This window comes from Orcinus orca, chromosome 16 (genome assembly GCF_937001465.1).
Source record: "Orcinus orca chromosome 16, mOrcOrc1.1, whole genome shotgun sequence".
Taxonomy (NCBI): domain Eukaryota; kingdom Metazoa; phylum Chordata; class Mammalia; order Artiodactyla; family Delphinidae; genus Orcinus; species Orcinus orca.
This window is the reverse complement of record NC_064574.1, coordinates 59,297,120-59,316,059: the sequence shown is the minus strand read 5'-3', so window position 1 is coordinate 59,316,059 and position 18,940 is coordinate 59,297,120. Positions and strand designations below refer to the sequence as shown.

The 18,940-nt window shown below is 42.1% G+C and overlaps 1 protein-coding gene across 3 annotated transcripts in view; it reads left to right on the top strand.

Moving 5' to 3' along the window:
- The first annotated feature begins 804 nt into the window (after positions 1-804).
- Positions 805-18,940, top strand: part of GSPT1 (G1 to S phase transition 1) — a 36,028-nt gene continuing 17,892 nt past the window's right edge. Inside the window, exons 1-5 of one of the 3 annotated variants that reach the window (XM_049699768.1) lie at positions 805-1,437; positions 14,434-14,478; positions 14,597-14,638; positions 15,600-15,824; positions 17,293-17,326. In XM_049699768.1, coding sequence (XP_049555725.1) covers positions 1,089-1,437; positions 14,434-14,478; positions 14,597-14,638; positions 15,600-15,824; positions 17,293-17,326 — 695 coding nt within the window. In that variant the 5' untranslated portion in view covers positions 805-1,088. Of the gene's footprint in view, positions 1,438-14,433; positions 14,479-14,596; positions 14,639-15,596; positions 15,825-17,292; positions 17,327-18,940 lie in introns of all 3 variants that reach the window. The other 2 variants (XM_049699769.1, XM_004270169.4) reach the window with 2 other exon arrangements.

Sequence of the window (18,940 nt, the reverse complement as noted above, 5' to 3'; positions counted from 1 at the left end):
ATGGCAAACTTCTGTTTAGTTTGCAAAGCCCTTGGCCGGGAGGAGGAAGGGACGGAAAAGTTTGAGTGAAGGCTTTAAATGACTAGTCATACAGACAGTGAGTCATTGTAAGTTTCCAGTTAATAATCCCCTCTGCCGGGGTAGAACCTGGGCCAGAGCGCTTTATGAGGCACTTTGCAGTTTTAGTGGTAATGGGTCACGGTTTTATTGTCTCTTCCACCAAATGAATACAGAAAATGAAGGACGCCCTGCGTCGCCTTTGAAATGTAGGGCAAACTCTGGCTGGGGGCGGGGAGGAGGAAGGTGAAAAGAAAGAGAACACTGTACGGAGACTGTAAGGCAGGGAACGCAGAGGGCTGATGAAAAGAGAAAGAAGGAATTTTCAGGAGTTGAAAGCTTTTTTCTCCACCTTAGAACTGCTGTTCGTTTTCCCGCGTCCTGTGTAGAACAGGACGGAGCGGGCCACCCCCGCGAGCTGAGAGACTCACGGTCCGCCGCCCCGCGCCGAATCGCACCAGGGCTCGCTCTCACCCCTGCCCCCACCCGGTGACAGGTGGGGCAGCCGAGCTTCGACCAGACCTCCGCCTCCTCGCGCTGCATGCCGGGAGCCGGCGCCGCTTCCGGTTGCTCCGGGCCCCGAACTCCGACTCCCGTCGGCCCCCGGGAAAACCGCAGAGGCGTCGCGCGGGTCCTGTCGGAACTCGTAGTTCCGCCTTCTGCCGCGCTACATAGGTGGAAACGGGGTTGACCGGGGCCGAGAACTACCGAGGCGAAGGTACGGGTAGCGGCGAGGGGTCAATCTGCTCCGGGCGTGGGGTTGGCGCTGAGACGGTCGGAGGTGGTTGGGGCTGGGTGGGAGGAGATCCGCTCGCACACACGAGGAGGGTTGAGCCGCTGCTGCCGTTGTCGTCGCGAGTGCGGAGTCGGGACTGGAGCTGCTGCCGCGACGACGCCGGGAATTGTGCCGCTAGCCCCCGGGCTTTCTGCCTCGCCGCTTCCCTGGGTCAGCGCGGCCTGCTCCTCCCCGGCCCATAGCCCCCGCCTCCATTTCCCGCCCTCGCTTTACCACACACACGGCCCCCCCGATCATGGATCCTGGCAGTGGTGGCGGCGGTGGTGGCGGTGGCGGCGGCGGGAGCAGCAGCAGCAGCGACTCAGCACCGGACTGCTGGGACCAGGCAGACATGGAAGCCCCCGGGCCAGGCTCGTGCGGCGGCGCCGGCGGTCTCTTGGCGGCGGCGGCCGAGGCCCAGCGTGAGCACCTCAGCGCGGCCTTCAGCCGGCAACTCAACGTCAACGCCAAGCCCTTCGTGCCCAACGTCCACGCCGCCGAGTTCGTGCCGTCCTTCCTGCGGGGCCCGGCCCAGTCGCCGGCACCCCCACCTGGCGTCGCCGCCAACAACCACGGAGCCGGCAGCGGCGCGGGAGGCCCTTCGGGTAAAGGGCCGGGACGCGGGGCAGCCCCGGGACGCGGGAGGTAGCCGGGCTGCGAGAGCGGGAGCAGCCGGCCTGGGGGCCGGAGCTCACCTGGGATGGGGCCCGGGATGGGGTCGAGGGCGCGCCTCGCCGGGCCGGGGACGCGTGGCCGTGGGGCCGGGCGGCACGTGGGGTGCTGACAGCTGCGCCCGCTGTCCTGGGTGGGGCGGCCCCGGTCCGGGGAGGCGGACTGCGTAGGCTGACCGCGGCGGAGGGCCGGTCGGGGCGGGAGCAGGGTGCCGGGCACACCGGAGGGGCCTGGTGTCCGCTCCTCCCCCCCGGGGCCGCAGTTCCCCGCTGGAAGTGGGAACAGTATGGGACGGAGAGGGGGACGGCCGCGGGTCAGTGCCACGAGGCCTAGAAGCGAGGACAGATGGAGCCAGGAGGAGTCGGCCGGATGGGCGTTGAGAGAGATGAGGAGTTGGGGAGGACGACTGGTCGAGTTTTCCCTTCACCTTGGGCCTAGGCGAGAGAGCGTCTCTCGCTGCAATTTCTATTACTGAAACTGTAATTACATTTAACAGATCTACGGCACCGAACCGTCCTGAAGGAATCCCAGGATGCATTGCAGTCTTGCGATGGGGCAGAAACTGTTGGCTATCTATAGATCTTTTTCACCCTTAGCATTTTGTAAGCTTGTGAAGTTCACAGTGTCCCAAAGTTAGAGTTCCTCACTTAACATTAAAGTGTGTAGGAGACTACGCTGATTTGTGTGCCCTTTTTATAAGTGGGATTTGGACTCTTCTCCTTAGTTGGTGACACGTTTAGAATTTTTATTGCGTTAAAATCGTTTGCCTTATTAAGGTTGCTTGGTGTAACTCTCTCTCTGTGCTCCTGTGTCAGGAATTAGTCTGTTCAAACTTATTAGGTGTCACACGTCGTTTTGACCATAGGGAGTAGATAGGCTTTCTGTGGTTTCAAGTTAAGTTGTCTTCAAAACTCTTTGAGTATTTAGGGGCTGCTTAAGTGATGGCATGCTTTCAGGTACTGATTTTGTAGGAATGTCAAATGAGTGAACTTGATTTCTCTTTAAAGTTCTATATTGTAGCATTTCTTGGACAAGTAGACATTGTAAAAGTGCTCTAGGAGTTTAGTTTCTTCAGAGATTTTGGCTACAGTTTTCTCTCTAGAGGCAAAAAGCGAGTTTGGGGAAATGTTTCTGGGAAGTATGTCTGTGAGCACACAGTTCGGATTTGCTTGTTTTATTGACTGGTATTTCTTTTACTGTGTGAAGCCGTTGAAGTTTGCCCTTTGAATAAGGAAGCTTAGCTTTGCTTAGACCAAGTCCTTTGGGCCACATAAACTAGTTCGCTTACTAACTCCTAAAAGTGCCTCTTTCCCCAAACCTTATCATGAAGTTTGCTTTTATCCAGCCATTTTATTTTTTGGCCCTCCCTCCTAACTCTGGAGTTGCCAGTCATCAAGGGACCATCGTCCTTAGAGCAGTGGTCTGGAATGGTGGTCATTCTTGAGTAAGTAGGCATTACCTCTTATGTAGAAGGACTGTCTTTTCTCTTCCCGGTATTTGCCAATTTGCAGTTTTAATCCTTTGCTCTGTGACACTGCTAGAAATTGGAGATGTAAGAATGTATAGGAAAGTGGTTGTCCCTACCTTATGGTCCCTACATTGTGGTCAGTTTTTTCTTTTTTTAATCAGAAACCTATCTTGGTGTTACTGACTCTATCAGCTGCTTCTGCAAAATGCCAGTTAATGTTAAAACAACAACAGCAACAACAACAACCCATCCTCTGTAGGATGTCTGTTTGGAAAAGAATGGATTTTCTAAATTGAAGTCCAGAGTTAATGTGGCACCGTTGGATTGCATGTTCCAGCTCATTCAGGTCCATAAATTACCAGCATCAGAGCAGAGAACTATGGAAGAAGCAGGGAAAAAATTGGAAATAGCACTTAGGCTGAAATTTACAAAGGGGAAACCATAAAGTTTGCAAGTTTTTTATACTGAGGAAACGGACTGTAGGGCTAGCATGTTTTCTTCTGTTGTTAACCCATAGCTGAAATTGGTGGTGGGTGTGTTTTTAAACTAGATACCAGGGGAGCTCTTGAAGGAGTCTAGAGGTAGAGCACTAGAATGAATGACTTTTAAAATGAATGAACGACTTTTAAAATGTATGTGTCTAGTATGAATATCTGTCATTCTCTGGAAAGAGGGCTAGTTTTCTCTTTTTCTCTCTTCCTTTCTTTTTTCTTTCTTTTTTTTTTTTTTTAAATTATTTCAGTGGTGCTTTGAGCAGCAGGTAGAGGAAGATGCTTTGGCACAAAGCGTCATTCACTTTCACTGGCAGGCTGCTGGTTAATGCTTATATCCAGCTATCTCGAGTCAGAACTTGGGATTCAGTGTTGACCTTGGATCCCTTTGAAAATTTTTAATATAGGTTTCCAGAGAAATGATTAAGTAGAACTCATGTAAGTGTAATTAAGTATAATTCACTTAAGAGCAGTTCTCTACAGATGCAAGTAAAGTGGCTAAGTGATGGTCGTTTAGAGTCCCTGAAATGAATGAAAATGTAGACAAGGGTTGTGTGTGCTAGAACAAACATTTTCTGTGATCGAATGTACTTATTTTCAGTTTCAATTTGCACCAAGTTCAGTCTTGCTCTGTCTTTTTTAGTGTGAAATGAGAAACAGGTTCAGCAATGTTAATCAGGGTTACTTGGTGTCTTGGTCTGTTTGGGCTGCTATAACAAAATACTGTAGACTTGGTAGCTTGTCAGCAACAGAAATCTATTGCTCACAGTTCTGAAGCCTGGAAGTCTGAGATCAGGATGCCAGCCTGGATGGGTGAGGGCCCTCTTTCCTCTTCTGGATAACAGAATGCATACTGACTTCTTTCTGTGTCCTCACAGGGCTGAAGAGGCAAAGGAGCTCTCTGGGGCTTCTTTTAGAAAGGCACTAATCCCATTCATGAGGGCTCTGCCCTCATGACCTAAGGCCTCCCAAAGGCCCCACCTAATACCATCACTTTGGGCATTAGGATTTCAACATACAAATTTTGGGAGGAACGCAAAACATTCAGGCCATAGAATCTGGACTTTTAGACACTGCCAGAGCTTCTAAAGTAATGGTGTAGAGTTCGTACAGTTCTTTCTGTCACCCCACCCTCAATGCCTCTCAAAACTCTGCGGTTGTAAAATGGGTATAGAATAAAAGTAGCAGTCCCCAGTGAGCCCTTAGAGGGGGCTTATCTCCCAAATATAACGAATTATATTGAATTTTAAAGAGAAATGTTCTGTTTTGTAGTGTTTGGTTTTTGCTGAATGCCTTGTGGAGAAGGGACTTTTTTTTGATGATTGTTACGATTCACATACCATAAAATTCACCTTTTAAAAGTTCAGCGGTTTTTTAGTATATTCACAAAGTTGTGCTACCGTCCCCACTTGGTGGATGCTTGTTAATCACTGAATTTTCCCAAAGGTGACCTCCTCAAGGCCACCAGAGTAGAGAAGATCCAGAGTCAAAGTAATGGTTGTTTTGTCCAGAAGGGCTCTTACACTTTATGTTAAAGAACACCAGCTGACTGATAGTTAAGTTTACATAGATGATAGATATGGTTCTCCACTTGACACTTGTTTTTCTTTTCCTATGTGACTGAAATGCCTGCAATAACAATTCTAATAGAAAGGATTTTTCAGATGGGACAGTGAATGGGATACGTGGGTTGAGGAGATTAGAGAAAGTATTGTTCCTGGAGTATTATTTCTTTTCCTACCTTGACTTACTGATTATTAGAGATCATTCGGTTTTGGCTCTTGTTTCATGATTTTACATGTTGGAACGGCTCAGGTGTGAGGATATAGGGAACAAGTGAGGGCATCCGCTAGTGCTATGCCATGTTGAGCAGCTGTTTAAACTGTTAGAAATTTTGATTGGGAATAAACCTTCTTTATTTTTTATTTATTTATTTTTTTGGCCATGTCACTGCATGTGGGATCTTAGTTCCCTGACCAGGGATGGAACCCGTGCCCCCTGCAGTGGAAGAGCAGAGTCATAACCACTGGACCGCCAGGGAAATCCCATGTGAATAAACCTTCTTTAGAGCAGGTTTTATTCAGTGCTTTTTGCTTCTGTGTGTGTGTGTGTGTCCTTTGTTTATTTTTCACCTTTTCTGGAATTGTACTGCATGAAAAGATAACAATTAAAACATATCACAGCGAGTTAGGGAAATATTGTAGAGAACAGATTTTAGCCTTGTTTTTTTTGCTGGGGAGGAAAGTTAAAATAGCGTTGTCTTTCTGATTGGAGAGAAAGGAAGGAAGAAGAGATTTGATAAACTTTTGGGGTGAGTTAGCAGTATTAGAATGAAATTTTTTGAGATATGAATCTCTGGTTTTGCTCAGATATATGTATAGCAATTAGTGAACAGACATTTGCCTGCCTACAGAAGGCAGGATGCTGTGCTAGGCACTTGAAGTGGTACCACCAAAATGGAGAACTGTTTCTCAAGGAGTCTAAAAAGGGATCAGATACCCAGTTTACTCTAATGGAAGACACTTCTTGGTAAGAGGGCCAGGTACAGGGTGTAGAGGGCTTTCAAAGCTGAGAAGAATTGTTCACAGGTACCCTTGTATATATTCAGTCGTGAAATCTTAAAACCAAAGATCTGTTTTCTACTAAGTGTTCTTTGTGAATACCATAAGATTGGGGGTGAGTTTTTTGAGCTATAATTAACATATAAAATTCATCCTTTAAGTTTGTTAGAAATTTGCTAAAGTAGAGCATCAGTCATCTTTACACTACTTGTAAGTAGAAGCTTGTTTATTTCATATCAAACAGGAGTGAGTTACTGTGATTCTGGCTGTCTATTGGGCATGTTAATTTAGAATTTCATCATTCTATTCACAGTTCTTAGAAATGTTGGGGAAGCAAGAATTTGGCTACTAGTTGAAGGTCCTTGATCTTTCTGCCGTCCTCAGACTCCTTTTTTAGCTGTCAGTTGCTGATTCATAGCAAAGCTTCTTAAAAGGTGTGTCCTTGTTTTCAGTAGATTTTAACAAAGCGTGGCTGGACTACAGATGTGTAGTTGGTTTTTTCCATAAATCACTTTGTTCTAAGGAAACCTAGTCATTACAGTACTCTAAGTTAAACCAGTGCCCATTATACTCTACTTCCTAGGTGAGAGAAACACTTAGCAAGGATTTTTTGAGCATCTTTCACTAGCCTAGCTTGAGAGTGGTCACACCAAATTCCAGACCACATTCTGAAAAAGTAATTGTATGTCACTTCACTTGAAACAAAAAAAGCATACCTTAGCAAACTACTATGTATAAAATAAATAAACTACAAGGATATATTGTACAGCACAGGGAATATAGCCAGTATTTTATAACAACTATAAATGGAGTATAACCTTTAAAAATTGTGAATCACTGTGTTGTACACCTGAAACTTATGTAATATTGTGTATCAACTCTACCTCAATTAAAAAAAAAAGTGCGTACCTTAGGATGTCACTGGGGAAAATTCCCAGTTGACTAGTTCTATAGAACTCCAGTGGGTTACTGTACTGCTAAGTAGTCTGTGTCCATCTTCTTTGCAGAGTTTGGTTGCACATGGGTGTTTTTCTGTTTTCTTTGTACTTTTTTGTGGTATCTGAAATTAAATATCTCATTGTTTTTGCAGTAGATAGGATATAAATCATAAATAAGACTATCTTTTAGGTTTGTTTTAAAAGAGGGGAATTTTAGTTACTCTACAGAAAAGCCTAATCAGGTTGATATGTGGCATTGCTTTAGTGACTGAGTAAATAGGTTCTTAGAATGTTAGGGCTAGAAATGACCTGGCAGTAATACAGCCTCATTTTCAGATGAAGAAACTGAACCCTACAGATGCTGAGTGAATGCCTAAGGTCACTCACAGATTTAAGGACACAGTTGAGTCTAGAATCCAAATTTGCCAGTGCTAATTTAGTGCTCTCACTGCCACACCATGCTGTTTAATAATGGGGAAAAAGGGCATGCCTAGAGCTAATTACTACAACCTGCATGGATTTTCTGAGAGAGTGGCCCTGGAATTTGCTTTTCTTTGTTTCATTCTTAAAAGTTTTTGTAATTATTATGGGGCTTTGAAATGCTTGTAATAATATTTTTTTTTTTTTTTTTTTTGTGGTACACCGGCCTCTCACTGTTGTGGCCTCTCCCGTTGCGGAGCACAGGCTCCGGACGCGCAGGCTCAGCGGCCATGGTTCACGGGCCCAGCCGCTCTGCGGCATGTGGGATCTTCCCGGACCGGGGCACGAACCCGTGTCCCCTGCATCGGCAGGCGGACTCTCAACCACTGCGCCACCAGGGAAGCCCTCGTAATAATAAATTTATTGAGCAGTTACCATGTGGTTAATATGCCCTTATCTTCACAACAACCTCTTGAGGTATAGGTACTGTTGACCCATTTTTACGGATTAGAAAATTAAGGTTCAGAGAAGCTAAATAAACAGGTGAGGTGACATCCATGAATAAATGGAGGAGTTAGGATTAGAATCTAGGTCTGATTTCAAAGCTTATTCCTAGTAATAGTAACTCCTAGTTTCCTTGTGATTGGATATTAAAAGACCTTTTTGGCTGAGACACTTTTTCAGAAACTGGGCCTATGAGTTTGTGCACTATGGCACCGTCTCTATGTTCTTTCTCAGTAGTAGCTGGGTGACATTGTCATAAGTAGGCAATGCTCTAATTTAAAGTAATATTTTGAAATTACTTCTTCATACATTTTAGGAAATCATGTAGAATACTTTAAACAGCTCTGTTCACCACTGTCTGTAACATTGTGTGTTTTTATTTTTAGAGTGTTAGGTAGTTAAGGCAAAACCAGGGACACTTGTATATGTTCTGTGGGCTTTTCTGATGTCTGCCTTTACTATTTAACAGTGTTGTCTGTGGGAGAAAAATGCCTCAACGTGCAGTTTTGGTAAGACTATATGGTCACCTGTGTGCTAGAGAATTTTAGTTTTTTATTCAAGCTGTACTTTAACACCTCTTGGGTATTGTTTCTCTAGCTCCTTTCTTAGAAAATTGGCACATATAAAATTGTTTTTACTCTACTGAACCCTAACGGAAACTGCTTGAGTTAATTCAGTAAAAATTAACTGTATATTTATTCTATACAGTACACTGTGCCAACCTGTGGAGATTACAAGAGTAGAGACAAAAAAGCCTCCATATTTCAGAAAACCAGTCATTCTGGCAGTCCATAATCTCCTAGGGAACAAGAACTAAGCTATGTGTGTAGGTGGGTCTATAATTGAAAGAAGGGTCATATCCTAGAGGAGTTCAGAAGAGAGCTCATTAGCCCTTCGGGGTGGTGGGGTGGACCGGGAATGGGATAGAAGTGGAAAACCAGATAAGGCAAGTTCCTACCGCAATTGAGGAGACTACTCCTTCAGAGGAACTAGAACTGTGTACATGTGGCTATTTAATTTTAAAATTAAATAAAATCTAAAATTCAGTTCCTCGGTCACAGTAGCTACCTTGCAAGTGCTTTAATAGCCACATGTGGCTAGTGACTATCATCACAGCACAGATATAGCACATTTCCACCATTGTAGAAACTCGTATTGGACAGAATTGTCACACTGTTTCTCACTTCCATGCAGTGCAGGACATTTGTGACTTCTGTGACAACACTGAAGTTTTTATTTTTTTCTTTAATGAACACACCATTTAGCTAACAGGCGTAAGATATTTTATTTAGGATGGCTATTTTAAATATCTGTATTTAGTGTGTAAAGAGGATTAGAGATTGGTTTTATATCTAAAGCAGTGCAGATTTAAATTGCTTATTAATGAAATATATGGATTAAGCACTTTTCTAGAATTGGCCATACGTTTGGGGCTTCCCTAGTGGCGCAGTGGTTGAGAGTCTGCCTGCCGATGCAGGGGGGGACACAGGTTCGTGCCCCGGTCTGGGAAGATCCCACATGCTGCCGAGTGGCTGGGCCCGTGAGCCATGGCCGCTGAGCCTGCGCGTCCGGAGCCTGATCTCCGCAATGGGAGAGGCCACAACAGTGAGAGGCCCACGTACCGCAAAAAAAAAAAAGAATTGGCCATACGTTTGTGTTTAAAACATGTAGCCGGAATTAAAACATGGTTTTCATTACCTGACACATGTATGTTCTTGACTAACCTGTACTGTGAACTGGCAAAATAGGAGTCTCCATGTTGAAGTCCTTTGATCCATGATCAAATCTTTAAAAACTTTTTTATACTCTTTAAAAAAATCGAGCTGAAATCCATATAACATAAAATTAACCATTTTAAAGTGAACAATTCAGTGACATTCAGTGTTGTAAAAACCATCACCTCTGTCTAGTTTTTTTTTTAATATATAAATTTATTTTATTTATTTTTGGCTGCGTTGGGTCTTTGTTGCTTCACGCGGGCTTTCTCTAGTTGCGGCGAGTGGGGGCTACTCTTCGTTGCAGTGTGTGGGCTTCTCATTGCGGTGGCTTCTCTTGCTGTGGAGCATGGGCTTCAGTAGTTGTGGCACATGGGCTCAGTAGTTGTGGCTCACGGGCTCTAGAGCGCAGGCTCCATAATTGTGGCGCATGGGCTTAGTTGCTCCGCGGCATGTGGGATCTTCCTGGACCAGGGCTCGAACCCGTGTCCCCTGCGTTGGCAGGCGGATTCTTAGCCACTGCGCCACCAGGGAAGTCCCCACCTCTGTCTAGTTTAAAAATATTTTCATCACCCCAAAAGGAAACCTGTACCCATTAAGCAGTTACTTCCCATTCCCCTTTCCTTCCAGCTTCTGGCAACCACCAATCTGCTTTCTGCCTCTCTGGATTTACCTATTCTGAATATTTCTTGTAAGTGGAATGGTATAACATGTGACCTTTTGTGACTGGCTTATTTCACCATGGTCAAATTTAACTAGCAATTTTAAGACCCAGATTATCATCTGTGTTAAACCACAGTCAGTACTGTTGCCCGACTGTTTTTTGGTAAAATCTTTTCTTGTTTTAAAAATTGTGGTAATAAAAAAAATAAAAATAAAAATAAAAAATTGTGGTAATAATTTTACCACAGTTACTTCTCTTTTTAACTTAGGGTGTGGCAGTTTTATTCACTCATACACTGATAACTTTCCTACTTAATTAGAATTATTCCTTTGAACACTTGATAAGGTTATGTTTCTGAACATGGAGATACCATTGGAAAATATGAAACCATAATTTCATTCCTTGGGAGGTTTACTTCTCTTTCACTAACAGATATGAACCATGCAGGACTTGAGAAATCAAGCACTAATAGTCACCTGTTTGCTAATAAACAAATGACTTTGGGCCTAGTAGAATTCTAAGTCCAGGATCAATAGTAGCCAGTAAATCTGGATGTGATATGCACTTTGAGTAAGACCAGAGTAGAATGAACAAGAAGGGGTTGCATGTGTGTGTGTGTGTGTGTGGAGACTGGGTACAGCCATACTGAGAAGCTTAAATTTAGGGAACATCTTATTATTATATCTGTGATTTTTCTGGTTCATTATTCCAAAAACATCCATCACTTTGCAGATGTCTCTAGCATTGCTATTAAGTTTATAATGTTATCTGTGGTCTGAATGCATGGAAAGCTTTTTTCCACTATGGGAAAACTATGGTCAACTTCTTATTTGGGGCCCCTTTAATAATATCATGAGATATATATTAAGCATTTAATTGCTTTTGGTACTTGACTCTGTAAGCTTTATAAACTTAAAACAAACATACTATAAAAGTTAAGATATTTTGAAAAACCATGACCAGATTTTGCATTATGCATCCATGGGGGTGATTTCATGACTGATGTCACTGTCATGAGAAGTGCCTTACAGCCTAATGCATGTATTGTATACTTGTAAATTTAAGAGTTGGTTCTAGAACTAGGTGATCAGGTGTATGTACTACTTCATTGCTCACTTGCAGTTTGGGTCATCTTAATAAGTGACAGGAGAGCCCACCATACCAGTCATCTCAGTCTTTTCCTGCCTTAAAATATTTGTACATCATCACTTACTCTGTTTACTTTTTCTTTCTTTTCTTTCTTTTTTTTTTTTTTTGCGGTACGCGGGCTTCTCACTGCTGTGGCCTCTCCCGTTGCGGAGCACAGGCTCCGGACGCGCTGGCTGAGCGGCCATGGCTCACGGGCCCAGCCGCTCCGTGGCATGTGGGATCCTCCCGGACCGAGGCACGAACCTGTGTCCCCTGCATCGGCAGGCAGACTCTCAACCACTGCACCACCAGGGAAGCCCTCGGTTTACTTTTTCTGAGTGATTTTCAACAGGGGCTGTCTGAGGAAGGGCAAGATGACACTTACATAACTTGGAAAAGCCCAGTTGAGTCTGATATGTTAGATAGTAGTTATCTATTTCATAGGGTCTTCAGGGAAATTAAATGAGATAGCAGTTAGCACATAAGGGCTCAATAAAAATTAACTGGAGTTAGGGTAATTTGCCACCAACTTCACCCCTATCTCCAGCACTGTATGGATTGGTGAGTGCTTCTTATCCTTGTCTAGCCCATAATAGACACTCAGTGCATGTTAGCTGATAGAATTGAATTGATACTCAGTCATGTTTGGAGGTGGAGACTCATATTTGTTGAATATCTACTAGGTGCCACAAGTTATTTAATTGATACTATACAAATGTATTCTCTCATTTAATCTTGTCTGGCAGATGGCATGCCATTTCCATGATTCCAGTGAAATAATTGTATCTCATAATTTATAAATGACAAGCCAGGATTTAAAGCCAGGAGTCAGCTCAGTTCTGCCCTCTTGCTACTACCCTGTGCCACCTCCTCCATCCCTAGGGTGGTATGTGAACTTGATTCATTTATAGCACTGCCTGGCTTTCTCTGAAAATTGAGTAGTTTTTCCTTATCTTACCTATAAACTTTTTAAATAGGAAAACAAAATAAGTATATTACGTCTGAAGTACAATTCCTGTTACCTTCCAAACCGAGTTCAAAGGATTTTTTTTCCCCCCAGTTTCTGTTAAAATACCCTGCTTAACCACATAAGTTGGGGTCATCTTAGACTTTGCATACTTCCTTTCTTCCTACTCCTGTCAGATATTGCTCCCATTATCTTTGCACTTAACACCTCCTCTAACTGTACTGCTTATTTGTCCTGATGGCATACTTTTTATAAGTAGTGTTTTTGGTCTTTCTGCCTTGTAGTCTTTACCTCTCTGGTTCATCTATGCACTACCATAGAATGATCCTCCTAAGTAACACTTGGCTGGTATGTCACTTCTTTCCTCAAAAAATTGGTTGCCCTTTACCTTTCAGGGATAGGAATTACATTTTTTTTTTTCTTCTTTTTTGGCCATGCCGTGCTGGCTTGCAAAATCCCAGTTCCCTGACCAGGGATTGAACCCAGGGCCATGGCAGTGAAAGCCTGGAATCCTAACTACTAGACCACCAGGGAACTCCCAGGAATTACTTTCTTCAGCACTTCATGTTATTGAAGATTGGGCCCAAAATTTTGTTGACTTATGGGTGTTAATACTTTTTGGGCATTGATTTTATTTTTTTCACACAAATCAACAATGTATTTCAGTTATTTTAGATCTAATAAAATTGCAGCTGTAGAATTCCAGATTCTATTCCATAATACAATATTAGTGTTGATTTTATTTTTAAAAATTTTTAATTTTTTTGTTAGTTTCTGCTTTATAACAAAGTGAATCAGCTGTACGTATACATCTATCCCCATATCTCCTCCCTCTTGCATCTCCCTCCCACCCTCCCTATCCCACCCCTCTAGGTGGTCACAAAGCACCGAGCTGATCTCCCTGTGCTATGCGGCTGCTTCCCACTAGCTATAAGTTTTACATTTGGTAGAGTATATATGTCCATGCCACTCTCTCACTTAGTCCCAGCTTACCCTTCCCCCCCCCGTGTCCTCTGAGCAATGATTTTAAATGTGAGTTTTGCAGGTTATTCTTTATTGGTGTGCAGGATTCATGTGACTTCAAATTCTTTGATGTCTTTGTGCATCTTGTGTTTTTTTTTTTTTTTTTTTTTGGCGATACGCAGGCCTCTCACTGTTGTGGCCTCTCCCTTTGCGGAGCACAGGCTCCAGACGCGCAGGCTCAGCGGCCATGGTTCACGGGCCCAGCGGCTCCGCAGCATGTGGGATCTTCCCGGACCGGGGCACGAACCCGCGTCCCCCGCATCGGCAGGTGGACTCTCAACCACTGCGCCACCAGGGAAGCCCTTGTGTATTCTTTAAAGCAAGAGTACTTAGATATTGGAGTATCATTTAGGTTTATCAGATATAAAAAATAAACTTATGTATTGGGGTATTAGAGTATATTTCACATACATCTCTTCCAGTGATGTCATAAGATTTGCAGTATGACACTTGTGGAAACTGGATTGTTGCTTGACCTTAGAATTCTAATATATGACAAAACTGGCATCATTGTAGTCACTTTTTATGAGATGATGTAAGGGCCTATATGCATTTCAGAGACTATATGAATGTCCTTTTAATTTTATTGGTATTGAATAGAATTTATTCAAGGTTCTTGATAATACATATGATTATAGAATCTTAAAAAGGACTGATCATTGCCTTCTTGGGCTAGAGCTACCAAGGGAGAATCTAGAGAAGTAATGTGTATTTGTTGAGCAGAATCTTACTTATTTGATCTGTGCTGGGCTGTAGATTACTTTTATAATATCTGTAAAGGAGAAGTTTATGAAGCAAATTCAGAGAATAAACATGGTTTTGTGAATACATTTTAGTTACTGAAAATGTTTTAAAATTGGCTGTGATGGGTAGATTTTTTAATAAGTTAAACAGAGGCTTCTAATTTGAAAGCCTAAATTAGTTGCCATTGTTCTGAATTATTGAGGTTTTTGTTTTGTTATTGAACTTCTATTTTTCCTGTATTTTAAAAGATAAGTAAAATGGATGTATAGGTCTCAATTTTTAATAGAAGCTATTTCTATTAAACAGCACCTGTGGAACCTTCTCAAGAGGAACAGTCATTGTTGTGTGAAGGTAATTTTCTATGATGTGACTCTTTGAACATCTAATTCAGAAAACATTAAGTTGTCTGTGGTGTGTAAAGCTAGATACTATTTTGTAAATATATATTATATCTCAATTTCTTGTCTAGGTTCAAATTCAGCTGTTAGCATGGAACTTTCAGAACCTGTTGGTAAGAAAATTTCTGACCATATTAATACAGTAATATGAAACTCTTTCACTCTCAAGATTTAAGGTACAAATGTAAGTGTTATGCTTATTATAATGCCTACATTTAAAACTGAATCTTTGCTGTTAGGATTTAGAAAACAGAACTAATTGGGCATTAATACTGCCATGATAAATTTATTTATTTATTTTTTTTTGCGGTACGCGGGCCTCTCACTGTTGTGGCCTCTCCCGTTGCGGGGCAACAGGCTCCGGACGCGCAGGCTCAGCGGCCATGGCTCACGGGCCCAGCCCCTACTGGGGCATGTGGGATCTTCCCGGACCGGGACACGAACCCGTGTCCCCTGCATTGGCAGGCGGACTCTCAACCACTGCGCCACCAGGGAAGCCCCATGATAAATTTATTGATAGCAAATATAAAAGAATGGAGGAAATGCAAAAGTCAGTTTGAATAGTTGTACTTGATCCATTTACTTTGTGAAAATTTTCTTCTTTTTTGTAATGTTCTTACCCTTAAGGGTTTCATATTCCCAAGGTGATTAATAACGTCGATATCAAAGTTCTGTTACTTGCAGAGGAGAAAGAAAAGATCTAAATCTTTTCACACTTTTTTGTATTCTGATTTGGAACTTCCCCTTTCTTCTACTGTCAGGACATCTTGACGATGGAATAACTGGGCTGTTAGGAATGTTGGATCTGCTGTTCATGTTTTGTTTGTCCTTATGAAGATGCTACGTTAAAATAGTCTCTTCTAGTCTCTGAGTCAGAGCTCTGATGTCAGCAGTGAGGAGGCTAGCTTGTCCGTTTCTGTTGTGAAAGAGATTTTCTTGCTTGTGTGTCACTAGAGGTTAGGAAATGGAACTGAATATGTTAAGTTCTATTTGTTATTTGAAAGCATCTGTGTTTTAAAGTACAGATGATAAACGTTTTTCGGAATACTAAGCTAAAATGTCTTATTTCAGTAGAAAACGGGGAGACAGAAATGTCCCCAGAAGAATCATGGGAGCACAAAGAAGAAATAAGTGAAGCAGAGCCGGGGGGTGGTTCTTTGGGAGATGGAAGGCCCACAGAGGAAAGTGCCCCGGAAATGATGGAGGAGGAAGAGGAAATACCAAAACCTAAATCTGTGGTTGCACCACCAGGTGCTCCTAAGAAAGAACACGTAAATGTAGTATTCATTGGGCATGTAGGTAAGTTGTACTCATAGCAGTGATAAGAAATGACCAAAGTTATTGGGTACATCAAACATAGAACATCTTATTTAGCTACTTGGAAGTGTTTCATGAAACTGAACTAAATTAATCTAAAATGTCTTGATTTTTTTTTTTTTTTTTTTTTTTTGGTGTTACGCGGGCCTCTCACTGTTGCGGCCTCTCCTGTTGCGGAGCACAGGCTCCGGATGCACAGGCTCAGCGGCCATGGCTCACGGGCCCAGCTGCTCCGTGGCATGTGGGATCTTCCCGGACCGGGGCACGAACCCGAGTCCCCTGCATCGGGAGGCAGACTCTCAACCACGACGCCACCAAGGGAAGCCCTAAAATGTCTTGATTTTTAACTCAATAGATTTTTTTTTTTTTTTTTTGCGGTACGCGGGACTCTCACTGCTGTGGCCTCTCCCGTTACGGAGCACAGGCTCCAGACGCGCAGGCTTAGCGGCCATGGCTCACGGGCCCAGCCGTTCCGCGGCATGTGGGATCTTCCCGGACCGGGGCACGAACCTGTGTCCCCTGCATCGGCAGGCGGACTCTCAACCACTGCGCCACCAGGGAAGCCCTCAATAGATTTTTTTTTTAGCTGGCAAGACATTGCCAGTGCTTTATTTTTGAAGGTTGTGATGGCATGGAAGCTGGAAGAAAATAAGCTTCAGTATATTTGTATGTAATGAGTAACTGGTCTATAGACCACTGATGATGGCTCAACATATTACGACATCTGTTAATATAGAAAATGTACCTATATTTTTTGTGTGAACTTCAGTTGATTTTGCGGTATTAACTTTACTAGGTAGTTTAATTTTGTGTGTGCAAAAAATGAATAATTTGGAGTAACTTCTGGATGTTGTCAGCTTGTTGGTTTAGCACACAAAACAAAACCCTATTTCATTTATTCAGATATTCTCTGCCAATCTCACTTGCCAGAGAGAAGTGAGAAGAAAATAAGGGAATTATGTGCCCCTTTTTCTTCCCTTTATCTTATCTCTGCCTTGACCTGACGATACACCGTTCTACTTTTTTTTAGTAGCAAGAACTCCTTTGAAATTTGTAAAGGAACATCTATACTGGCTAAAAGTGAAAAAGCAGACTACCTAAATGTAGTTCATGGGTCTTTGGCTACTTTTTTTCTCCTTCGAGGCTCCTCTTGGGTAATTCATATTCTGTTGCTGCTGCAGAAGGTCAAGGAGCAATCTGTTAAAGTCTTTCTTTCTTTATCAGTAAAGTAGCGCTAAGTCACTGTAGAGCTGCAGGGGGTCTTAGCTTCAAAGGGAGAAGGTGGCTAACCAGAGCTTATGACCCAAATTCCTATCATTGCAGTTGCTTTTTCAAGCTGTAATTATGATGTTAAACCACTTTAGTTGTATTCCTATATAGTGATGGTGTTTTGTTTTGTTTTTATTACACCTGTGGTTTGCCTATTGTTGATGATGTTGTTACTTTTTAGATGCTGGCAAGTCAACCATTGGAGGACAAATAATGTAAGTATATTTTTTGTTAAATATCTTAAGACTCATGGAACATTAATTAAATGTATTTCTAATAGCTGTCTTTTAGATTTGTGTATAAAAATATAGAACCCTAGATTATAAGAAATCTTAGTCTGCTTTAAATATGATTTTCTTGGGAATAATGAATCTGGGGAACTGGTTTTTCCTCATTCATCAACTCCTTGAATATATGTGGATTTAATCAGACAGTCTGGCTAACATGCTGAATAGTTTTTTTTATCACACATACAGAAGGTATCTAGGTATGACAATGCCATGGTTGACTTTTAGTGATGTGTTCTAGAATTGAAAAATAATTAAAATGTCTTTTTAATCTCTCCTAAATTAGACTCATTTCTTTAAACTGTGTCATCAGAGGATCCAGAGGGCATATCTTCATTGTCTTCTTGCCTTGTTAAGTAATCCTAATCAGTAATCTTGCCAATTACTTTCGAAAATTTCCACAACAGACCCTAAAGCAGGCCGTTACACAGGGATCCTTATTACCTAAGGCTCTGTGGAAGGAAGTGACAGGCCCAGTTGATGTTGTGTTTTAGGAGAGTGTATATTTTTTGCTTATGGGCTGGAATTTTCATTGGCATTTCACCAAGGTTCTATACCAAAATGGTTAGAAGTATGCACTGTAGATGACTCTGCAGAGAACAACACATAGAGACTAAAGCTAAGAACAGGATTTGATTTGGATTGAGTCAAGGGAAGCAGTTAGGTATTACTAAAGAATTATTTGAAAATTTATAATCTCATTTTGACTAATATTTTTAAAATATTAAATATTGAAATGTATTAGTAAGACATAATTGCTTGGACAACAGTTGGAATTATTTTATACAGTATTTACATTTGCTTTTTTAAACTTTTATTCTGAAATAATTTTAGACTTAACAGAAAGGTTGCAAAAACAGTACAGAGTTGCTATACAACTAATTTTACCATATTAAATAACCATAGTACAATCATCACAACTAGGGAGTTAACACTGGCACAATACTGTTTACTAAACTACAGATCTTACTTGAATTTTACCAGTTTTTCCACCAGTGTCATTTTTTTCTGTTCTGGAGTTCCACATTGCATTTAATTGTTACGTCTCCTTAGTCTCCTCCAACTTGTGACATTTTCTCAGTCTTGTCTTTCATGACCTTCATAATTTGAAGAGTGTTATTTGGTTATTTTATGAGATGTTCCTCAATTTGGGTTTGACTGATGTTAACAATTAGATAGAGGGTATGCATTTTGGATAAGAATGTCACAGAAGGTATGTTGTGCTCTTAACAGAGCATCCTATCAGGGCGCACAAAATAGCAATATTCAGTATGTTTTATTTATTACTGGTGATAATAGCCATGACTACTTAGTTAAGGTGTTGTCTGCCAGAATTCTCCACTGGAAAGTTATTTTTTTCCCCATTATCTTGGGGGAAGTAATTTGAGACTGTAAATATCTTTTCCACTGAACGTTAATTCAGCATCTATCCCAGTGGTACTTGTACTTTAAAGTAGCTTTTTGTGGAGTTCAAATTCCACTCAAAAGAGGTTTAAAGGCTTCCTCACTTCACAACTGAATAATTTGCGAGTAACTAAATGT